We start from the raw sequence: 10,704 nt of genomic DNA on the forward strand, positions 1-10,704 counted from the left end.
ATGTTATCACTGTTATCGATTATCGCTTGATAGATTTTTTCAAAAACAAAGTGTGTCCAGGCATATAATCAAAGGGTGTCCATCTAATTTTTTTGATATACTCTCTAAATAAAATCCCATTATTAGGGGTGCCCATGGATAAATGTTGTTTCTATATATATTTGCTTTTATTTACCAACCCAAGATCAATTCAGTTTCCAAACATTATTAATTATAATTCTAAAATATATGTACAAACATGCCCGACCATCCAATTTACTTGAAATGGTATTTTTAAGGGAAAAAGGGGTAAGCACAAAGCTTAATGAATTCCAAACATACACAATATCATATCATATCAACCTTACCCCGATCCAAGGATACAAATGGTATTATACATATAATCATGCATGCATGTCAAAGATCACATCAGTAGTAACAGACATACTCCTACTGGGACTTATTGGCTAGGCCCGATCCCCCTTGCTTAGTACATCAAGCCCTTGTGACACATTGGCTAAACGCGATCCCCCATATCCAAACCCATTGGTACACATTGGATATGCTCGATCCCCAATTCTCATTTCATCGAGCTTTTGGGACACATTGTGTAACACTTTAATCTTGTTATGTTTCATTATTGCCCTTTGTTATTTTAAAAGTTGCATTTTTGGTCCTTGTGTAGTACGCTGGCGTATCACATAGTACGCTTAGCTTACAAGCTATACGCTTAGCGTACTGATGCGAGGTGGGATCGGGGCTTTGGACACATATGCCTGGGGTGCCTCCGAAGAGGCAAGTGGAGTTCAAGATTGATCAGGCTCCAGATGCGGCTCCAATAGCCAAAGCACCATATCGGTTGGTTCCTCCCGGGATGCAGGAGTTGTTAGATAAGGGGTTTATTCGACCAAGCAGTTCACCTTGGGGATTGTCACACCCCCAAACCAGAACGGCGGAAACGTTCGGGGGCGGAGGACGTCATGTAAGTATCACAACACATGCATTATAGTAATCAAAGTACAAACAACCATTGCATTAATAAGTATAAGTTTTACATAAGTGTTTAAACATTACATATTCAAACATCAAAGAAGATATAATATAGGATGTTTGGTATGCCAAGTGAAGTCCCGAGCACAAATGGATCCTATTTGGCATATATGGACATATATAGGCATACAATTAGTGTATATAACTATTACAAGTAAGGGAAACAACTCTAGGAAGTAGGAAACACTTTCAATAAAGTGTTAGAACCACAAATGGAAGGTTAAATGATGATCACGACCACATAAGAGGAATTCACGGCCCAAAGGAGGGTTCATGGCCCAAGAACATGAAGAACACTTGAAGTGTTCACGACCAAGATGAAGGGTTCACGGCCCAACATGAAGGGTTCACGGCCGTGAACTCTTGAAGATCATGAAGATCATGAAAAGAAGTGTTGCATCTAGGCTAGAATCAAGTGTTTCAAAGGGACTACAAGAAGAGGAATGAGATACTTACGTTTTTGGAGTGAAAAGAGGGTTTTCACTTGATGATGCTTGAGAGAGAATAGGGTGGTTCACGGCTGGAAGATGAGAAAATGAAGAAAAATGGCAACACCCTATTATATATACGAGGGTTCACGGTCATGAACCTCGTTTCGGTCCAAAGGCGGTGTTGTCCGAGAACATGATTACGGCTGCGAGGGTTCACGGTCCGAGGAGTTCACGGCCGTGAACCTTTTGCAGCCCGAAGTGTATGGTCCGAAGTTTTCTTGTTCTCGGTTGCGAGGTTGGTGTCCGAAGGGAAAGAAAGAATGGATTTCAGACTTCAATTTTCACCTCTTAAACATATAACACCTTGAATACGAGGTGTACACAATTATAAAACATTAATCTAACCCATCCAAGATAAAATAAGATTTAGGTTGATTTTAGTTGACCCATGTTTGACTTTGACTGACTCGAGTTGACTTTTCAAGAAGAAAATAACGGGTTGTCACATCATTCCCCGTTAAAGGGAATTTCGTCCCGAAATTAAGTCTAAAGAATATACATGGAAGAAGGTGAAAGGTATGGATACTCATGTTCCATTTGATCTTCCCGTTCTTAAGTGAAATCAGGTCCTCACTATACATCTCAGCAGACTTTCACTAATGGGGGTAAGGATCTGATTAGTCCTAACGACTTCGCTGTCTAGGATTTCCACGGATTCTTCCACAAAGTTGAGGCTCTCGCTTACCTCGATCTAATCGAGTGGAATTACAAGAGACTCGTCGGACAAACAGGTTGAAAAATAAGGACGTGGAAGGTAGTGTGTACGTTATTGGATTCTCAAGGTAATCGGGGTCTATAAGCTACTGGATCAGATTTAGTAAGAATCTCAAATGGTCTTATGTACCTTGGATTTAGTATTCCACGCATTCCAAAGCGTATCATGCCCTTCCAGGGTGAGACCTTCACATGACGAGGTCACCAACCTGGAATTCCACGGGTTTTCTCTTATCGAAGACGTAGCTTTTCTGTCTGACCCTGGGAGCTTCACGTTTCTCGCGGATTCGTACTCCTTTCTCTGTAGTCTCTCGGAAGATTTCCGGACCAGCGAAGGTGCTGTCTGGAAATTTGACATCTAGCTAGTTGCTTGTCACCTAATTTAGTCCAGCGCAGAGGGGATCTGCACTTGCGACCACAGAAGGTTTCGAATGGAGCAACTTTAAATGCTAGTATGATAAAGGACTCGACTAATTGGTAAATTGGTATCCCATGCTTTACCAAAGTCGATCACATATGCTCTCAGTATGACTTCTAATGCTTGAATCGTTCTCTTATTCTGTCAGTCGGTTTAAGGGACTACGAGAATAGGAATGAGATACTTATGTTTGAATGCTTGAATCGTTCTCTTATTCTAATGCTTGAACTCTTGAAGATCATGATGATCATGAAAAGAAGTGTTGCATCTAGGCTAGAATCAAGTGTTTCAAAGGGACTACGAGAAGAGGAATGAGATACTTATGTTTTTGGAGTGAAAAAAGGGCTTTCACTTGATGATACTTGAGAGAGAATAGGGTGGTTCATGGCTGGAAGATGAGAAAATGAAGAAAAATGGCAACACGCTATTATATATACGAGGGTTCACGGTTCGAAGGGTTCACGGCCATGAACCTCGTTTATAGTCCGAAGGAGGTGCTGGCCGAGAACATGATTACGGCTGCGAGGGTTCACGGTCCGAGGAGTTCATGGCCGTAAACCTTTTGCGGCCCGAAGTGTATGGTCCGAAGTTTGCTTGTTCTCGGTTGCGAGGTTGGTGTCCGACGGGAAAGAAAGAATGGATTTCGAACTTCAATTTTCACCTCTTAAACATATAACACCTTGAATACGAGGTGTACACATTTATAAAACATTAATCTAACCCATCCAAGATAAAATAAGATTTAGGTTGATTTTAGTTGACCCAGGTTTGACTTTGACTAACTCGGGTTGACTTTTCAAGAAGAAAATAACGGGTTGTCACAGGGATCACCGAGTTTCTTCTTGAAAAAGAAGGATGGGTCTCATCGTATGTGCATCGTCTACCGGGAGCTGAATAAGGTAACGGTAAAGAACCGTTATCCACTCCCAAGGATAGATGATCTTTATGACTAGCTTTAGGGTGCATCTTGGTTCTCTAAGATTGATTTGCGATCGGTTTATTATCAGATGTGGGTCAGGGATGAGGATATGTAGAAGATAGGTTTCCGGACTCGTTATGGTCATTACGAGTTCGTGGTGATGCCCGTTGGACTCACCAATGCTCCAGCCGTGTTCATGGATCTCATGAACCGCGTGTGCAGACCGATGTTGGATCGGTCTGTGATTGTATTCATTAATGATATCTTGGTTTATTCCAAGACTTATGAGAAACACGAGGAGCACTTGAGGGAAGTGCTGGAAACTTTGAGGAGAGAGACACTTTTCGCAAAGTTCTCCAAGTGCGAGTTCTGGTTGTGCGAGGTGCAGTTTCTGGGGAACCTTGTCAACCGGAATGTATTTTGGTCGATCCGGCCAAGGTTGAGGTCGTGATGCAGTGGGAGGTTTCGAGGTCTCCATCTGAGATTCGATGTTTTCTTGGTTTAATGGGTTATTATCGGATATTCATCTAGGATTTCTCCAAGATAATTGTTCCATTGACCCGATTGACAAAGAAGACGGTTACATTTCGGTGGGAGCCTGAGCAGCAGGCTGCTTTTGAGACTTTAAGACATCGGTTGTGCGAGGCATAAATTCTGACCCTACCAAAGGGTGTTGATGATTTCATGGTTTATTGTGATGCTTCGATCATAGGTTTGGGGGCAGTGCTGATGAAGAGGGTTCGTGTGATCGCTTACGCTTCGAGGCAGCTAAAGCCTCATGAGGCGAGTTATCCGATGCATGATTTAGATTTGGGGGCCGTGGTTTTCGCCCTCAAGATTTGGCGGCATTAACTCTATGGGGTTCGTTGTACTATTTACATGGATCACAAGAGCTTGAGGTATTTGATAGACCAGCCGAATCTGAATATGAGGCAGTGTTGATGGTTTGATGTGGTGAAGGATTATGATTGCGAGATCCTTTATCACCCGGGGAGGCCAATGTGGTGGTCGATGCTCTCAGCCGCAAGGCGGTCGCGACCCCGATCTGAGACTTATGTTTGAGGATGACCGTGATTACTCCATTGTTAGAGCGGATTCGTATGGCACATGCCGAGGCTGTGAAGGAGTGCACCGAAAGAGCGGACGAAATGTGTGTTAGGTGGTTCCTTTAATTATGATAGTCATGGATTGTTGACTCTGCATCCGCGAGTTTGGGTTCCGTATTGGGGCGGTGTATGTTAGACTCTAATGGAGGAGGCTCACAAGTTGAGGTTCTCCATTCATCCTCGGGCGACGAAGATGTATAGGGATCTTCGTCCTACTTATTGGTGGCCCTGCATGAAGCGGGATGTAGCATGGTATGTGGAGCGGTGCTTGACCTGCAGGAAGGTGAAGGCCGAACATCAGCGACCTCACGGAAAGATGCAGCCGTTGGAGATTCCCGTATGGAAATGGGAGGACATCAACATGGATTTTATCATGAAGCTTCCCAGAACTACGCGCAGAGTAGATTTGATATGGGTCATCGTGGATCGTTTGACCAAGAGCATGCATTTCATTTCGGTTCAGGAGAATATTTCTACTGAGAAGTTTGTCGAGGTTTATATCAAGGGGGTTGTGGCACATCGGGTGCCAGTATCGGTGGTTTTTGATAGAGATGTCTGGTTTACTTTCATGTTTTGGAAGAGGTTTCATGACGACTTGGGCAATCATCTCCACTTCAGCATATCATTCCATCAGCAGACCGATGGTCAGAGTCAGCGAACTATACAGACCCTTGAGGATATGCTTCAAGCATGCGTGTTGGACTTTCGAGGGAGTTGGGATACGTATCTCACGTTAGCAGAATTTTCGTATAACAATAGTTATCATGCCAACATTGATCGACCTCCTTCTTCTTTTTCAGCAGCAAAAAAATCTTTATAAACCTGGATTTTTTGCAGAAACATGAACGAAACACCAGCAACATTTATTTTGGAAAGCTTGAAAAAGCTTGAATCAACACTCAAAAATCAGAAAACTCATCATAAAAATTTCTACTTGCGAACCCAGAAATTTTATACAAAAAATCACAAGATGAAAGTAGTCGGTCGGGAGTTGTTCCATTGAAGTCGTTCCATTGAAATAATCGCTTAGATCTTCAAGGTACGAATTTGATACCAATTGTAGGATCCCATTTTGGCCATCGGCTTGTGCAGAATAATAAGATCTTGATGATTTAACGATAACAAAAATATGAAGAACAAAAAGATGAGTAATCTGATGATTTACCAGTAAGAAAGAGTTACAATATGAAAATTAAGAACACTTGGTGGGAGAGATCCCGCCATACTCTCTCTAACTAGAGGACTACATTTTTGGTGCACACTTACAAATGACCATTCTCTCTCTCTCTCTCTCTCTCTGTATATATATATATATATATATATATATATATATATATATATATATAGAGAGAGAGAGAGAGAGAGAGAGAGAGACCTTACAAAAAATAAAAAGGGAATATAATAGCCTAACTATCACTCATAATTTGTAGAACATTTTCATACTCCAATACCTCAGTAGTTGGCAGCTTAATGTACGTCATAATATATAGAATACTATATATTACTCATGCAATGGGAGTTGTGATCCAGTTAATGTCTAATCCAAGGAGAGAACATTGAGAAGGTGTCAAGTGACTGTTATACTGCTTGAAAGGTAGTCTTAGAAGGTTTTGATGATGCTAATTTGGAAGGTTGTATAGATTTGAGAAAGAGCATGACCGGTTATATGTTCACCATTAGATGTACAATGATCATTCGGAGAACATCATATCAAAACTTGGGATGTAGTAGGAAAATTGTGTATTGAATTGTGACAACTAGAGTAAAAACACTTGGGAAAAATTAGTATTTGATCGTAGGACGAAACACGTTCTGATGAGACATAATTTTATAATATTCGAGAACTAATAAGCAGTGGGACTCTAAACTTGATGACAAATCTTTGGTACAAAGAATCCAACAGATATGTTTACCAAGGTACCCACTATAGAGAGTTGAAGTTGTATATTGTTTCAACTGGCCTTCCAAGTAACCTAAATTCTAACATCATGATTTGGATCTCTTTCAATGGTTGTACATACGATGGACCTCGCTCATGAACATGAATACATTTTGGGACAATGCATCAAGTGTAATATCTTCTTTTGGATTTTTTTGATCACTTCTATTGGAGTTGGTTTCCACGGTGGAGAAATTCGAATCTTTCTTTCTTCTTGTTTTTAATTATGTGAATAATATACCATCACAAACATGTTGATCAAACCTTTGAAGGCTTTCATGAAAAGTCTGCTCAAAATTTTCATACAAAAGTTTAAATAGTTATATAGTTCAATACATATCGATTGAAGGAAAACGGGCAACAAGCTGCGCCGCTAGCCCTTTCTGGATGACAAAACCAATTCTTTTGAAAACAACATTTGTGGATCTAGGAGATATGACATTAGAATGCATGACCCGTTGGACTCTATTGAGGAGCTCCACCGCCTCTGGTGTGAGAAAACCAAATGTATCGAATGCAAAAGGTACAAACACATGTTGATTTTCTATACATGCATTCTCGTGCTTTACCACTTTGCACGCAACGACTTTCAAAGCGGCATGCCCAGCTGTGAAACTCCCGCTCCCCAAACCAACGAGAGGAGAGACCCCAGTAAGATCCACGCATGCATGCTTCCGATTCGAATTAATTATTAAACTTAGATCTATTTTATTCAGTTTTAAAAAACCTATAGGATATACAATACGGCTGACTCGATTTAATTAGGAATACCCATAGAATGCAAAGTTTAAGCAATAAGTTACTAGTAGTTTAGTGTAGAATTAGAAACGTTAAAAGTAGCCCATCAAAAGTTGACAAACCGATATGCATTTAAAATGGTTGTACATATCCACAAGAAGAAACGAAAATTAAAACGAAGATAAATTTAAAAATTTGTTGACTCTATGCACCTTAATTTAGAATTTACAGCAGATGATACCCTGTCCCCATCCTTTATGTTTCCGCAATCTTCTTCTCTCTGCTTTTCCCATTCTTACTGGGCTGCTACTATATTCGGCCTCCAGTCTGCACCACAATGAAGTACTGTAAGTTACAAACCCTGTTAATAATAAAGAAAAAAGAAAGTGGTACTGGTATATATGTTTTTGCAATGCACAATATCCGTTGCTAAAATGCATAGCAACGTACTCATGGCTTGCTAATGGAGTTCTAGTTATGTATTACGTGGGGAAGGCGAAGGATCTGGTGCTTGTTGCACTGCTATCTGATCGATTAGATATGGAGATGCCACCTGAAAATGTTATAGGTCTGGAGCAGGAGATAAGTTCTGTAATTACACCTGCCATGGAGAAACTCGACTCTCCAACATATCGTGTTTCATGATTGGCAACTACGACTGCCACATCACGGTGGTTATGGTTGACATCACTTCGTGTCTCTAACGGAAGTGCATAAATCGTGTCAGAATTCATTCCCCCATAGTGCTCACTATTATATGTTGCTGGTTTGTTGGTGTCAATATGAAAAGCAACACTTCCTTCCATCTCGCTATCGTTCAATACTTTTCCAGCTTCAGATTCCTGTAATTTAAATGATTAAAAATATTCTTTAAAACTATGTTGGTTATAAGAGAAACGAATAGATGGGAAGATACATGCATTGCAAACTTTTCCACCTTGTTGTACCTTTCTGGTGGGACAAATCCACGGACTATATTGTTTTTTCATTTCCTATCTTATGTAACAAATAATACTACTCAGGTGTACTTCCATAAATGTCAATGTCATAAAATTTGCAGTTTTATTTCATACCTATAGAGGTGGGACTGGAGCTGCTCTTATACTTTCATCTATGCAAGAGACGTTGTTATCCTCATAATTGAAAATAATCCTAGAAAGGTATCCAGTCTTCTCCACCTAACTAAAATTTTATGTAACATCTAGTAAAATACACACCTGAAGAGTTTGTTGATCGACATCATCTGCAGAAATATTGGAGGAATCTGTGGAGACATCATCCTCTAAATTTGTACTTAAATTCATTTTTTCTTGACAATCTGTAATATATGAAGGTCTCAACCATTGATGGTTAAAAAATTCGGGATCAAGACTGGCTTCAATCATGTCATCACCATCTTCACTGACAGAAAGGGAACTGCACGCAATAGTTTCTTCATGAGGTATACCTTCATCAATGCAGATATCCTTAACTTGAAAATCACTCTCTTGATAACATACCATCAACTCCGGTAACTCGCATTCTACTGCGTTTTTATCAATGTAAAATCCAGTGGTCTTATGTTCTTGATTATTAGTAAAATCGTTTTCAAAAATTGAACTTTCGAGTTCTGGGTTGTTCCAGAAGTTGGAGTTTTTGTTTTCTTCGTCACATAAAAAGGGATTTGTACACCTAGAGATCCTAATTGTGTTTGCCTCCAGTTCATCTGTATCGATAGCACTGTTGAATTCAAATCACGCCAGAATTAGATATGTGCATATACACTACAATCTAATAGTAAAAAATGGTTAATGTTACCAGATTTCATTATCAGCGCCAGCTGGAAGGGTTTGAAGGATTCGTAGGAGCTGTGAGGCAGACATTATCTACCTTGCAATTGGAGATGACACCTACAAACATAAAACACATAGAATTATTGGATGTCATGCGAATGTGAAGTAATCAGCATATGAGTAGAAATAATGTGTAAGTTTGGTGTTAAGAGAATCAAAATTATACATCACAGAAAATGGCATTGGTGCTTTTAATTATTCTACAAGTTACCCTTCCTTGTTATAAATTTATCGAACAACTTTACTGTGTTGTTAACAATTCAACCAGTTACCCTTCCATGTTTATTGAAGCACTGCGCTAATAGCGTTTACATCATTAAACTCTAAGCATATCCTAAAAATTTCATATCTGGAGAAATGCTAGAAACTTATCATAAAACTTAGGTGTTGTTTGTTTTGGAAGTGGTTAAATGTCTTTTGTCTTTTTCCATGTTTGCGGAAGAAGACGTGTACATGAGAAACGTCTGCCCGTCAAAAGGGAAAAGTGCTCAAAAAGTACTTTTATAGAAAAACAAAGGAGGCCTTAAACTAAATCCCATAGATATTCACCCAATCAAACAATACAACAATGGAGATTAATGTAAATATATACAAAACACAAATATGCAGTTTCATTACCTCCAATCTATAATCTGCCTCTGCTTTTCCTTCTGAAAAAAAAAACTATGGTTTTGCGTCCGTAGAATAAGAAGAATCTATTCCTAACATGGTGCTGCTGTGAATATCTATTCCCAAAATCTATTTTGTATTCCTTCACGCATTTGCACATATAATATACAAAATGCACAAATCAAACGCCAAAATGATTAGATATTCAACACCAAGAATGGTGTCTTATAACTTAGTTTTTACGAGTTATTTGTATGTATGCGTGAATATATGTCTGTATGTGTCTATAGAATGTGAAGAAGAGGGCAAAACATTCAACTCTACCAACTTATCAAAGGTCAACGTTGGAAAACCTAATTATTAAATGTGTGTGCATTTACATATACAATATATAATATATGATGAGCTCCACCACTATGGAAGACTAGAATTAATTATAAAACAAACAAAATAAAGATAACAGTGTCCCCTCTCTCATCGCATTTTAGAATCTCCGCATTAAACAAAGAATGGCTCACCTGGGTTTTGGAAATTGTTCAGGCTGGTAAGGGGTGAAATTTACTCTCCCTGTCGTGGATTTTTCTTGTATTAATTACTCAATCATAATCGTCGGTGTTACCTGCAAAAATACACGGTTTTTTTTTTTTTTATATTCAAATACTTATGTGCCTTATATCTTATAAAATATTTGAGAATTGTTCTAAAAACTATTATATTTAAGAATAATAAAAATTAGCAAAAATAATAAATACATTATATCTCCCTATATATCTTGATGTTTTCACTCTTATTACCTATTATATCTATACTAAAAACCAAAGTCGGTGGCCTCGACTTTGGTTTTCAACCCCTTTTAACTTTTTCAATTTTCAATTTTCTCCCTTTAATATATTTTACTTTAGTTTTTAC

At 39.0% G+C, this 10,704-nt stretch overlaps 1 protein-coding gene across 3 annotated transcripts; it reads right to left on the reverse strand.

Moving 5' to 3' along the window:
* Positions 1 to 7,437: 7,437 nt before the first annotated feature.
* LOC145163016 (uncharacterized) lies at positions 7,438 to 10,064 on the reverse strand. 3 transcript variants are annotated; one of them, XM_079081952.1, is made up of 5 exons: positions 9,805 to 10,064; positions 9,152 to 9,243; positions 8,572 to 9,073; positions 7,956 to 8,196; positions 7,438 to 7,681 (listed from the first exon to the last, which is right to left on the reverse strand). In XM_079081952.1, exons 2-5 carry the CDS (start codon positions 9,214 to 9,216, stop codon positions 7,650 to 7,652), a joined length of 840 nt encoding a protein of 279 aa, XP_078938078.1. In that variant the 5' UTR covers positions 9,217 to 9,243; positions 9,805 to 10,064; the 3' UTR covers positions 7,438 to 7,649. The 3 variants fall into 3 exon arrangements, with proteins under 3 accessions (XP_078938078.1, XP_078938075.1, XP_078938077.1); XM_079081949.1 differs by having other exon boundaries at positions 7,841 to 8,196; XM_079081951.1 differs by having other exon boundaries at positions 7,601 to 7,681; positions 7,805 to 8,196.
* Positions 10,065 to 10,704: the final 640 nt, after the last annotated feature.

Source organism: Lactuca virosa, chromosome 3, assembly GCF_052849685.1.
Source record: "Lactuca virosa cultivar CGN04683 chromosome 3, Lactuca_virosa_CGN04683_v6, whole genome shotgun sequence".
In the NCBI taxonomy this organism is placed as follows: domain Eukaryota; kingdom Viridiplantae; phylum Streptophyta; class Magnoliopsida; order Asterales; family Asteraceae; genus Lactuca; species Lactuca virosa.

Coding starts and splice junctions, on each gene's coding strand:
- LOC145163016 (XM_079081949.1), bottom strand. CDS start 9,216: ATGTCTGCCTCACAGCTCCTACGAATCCTTCAAACCCTTCCAGCTGGC. Junction 9,074..9,151: donor GGCGCTGATAATGAAATCTG/GTAACATTAACC, acceptor TGAATTCAACAG/TGCTATCGATACAGATGAAC. Junction 8,197..8,571: donor TCGATCAACAAACTCTTCAG/GTGTGTATTTTA, acceptor TTTAAATTACAG/GAATCTGAAGCTGGAAAAGT.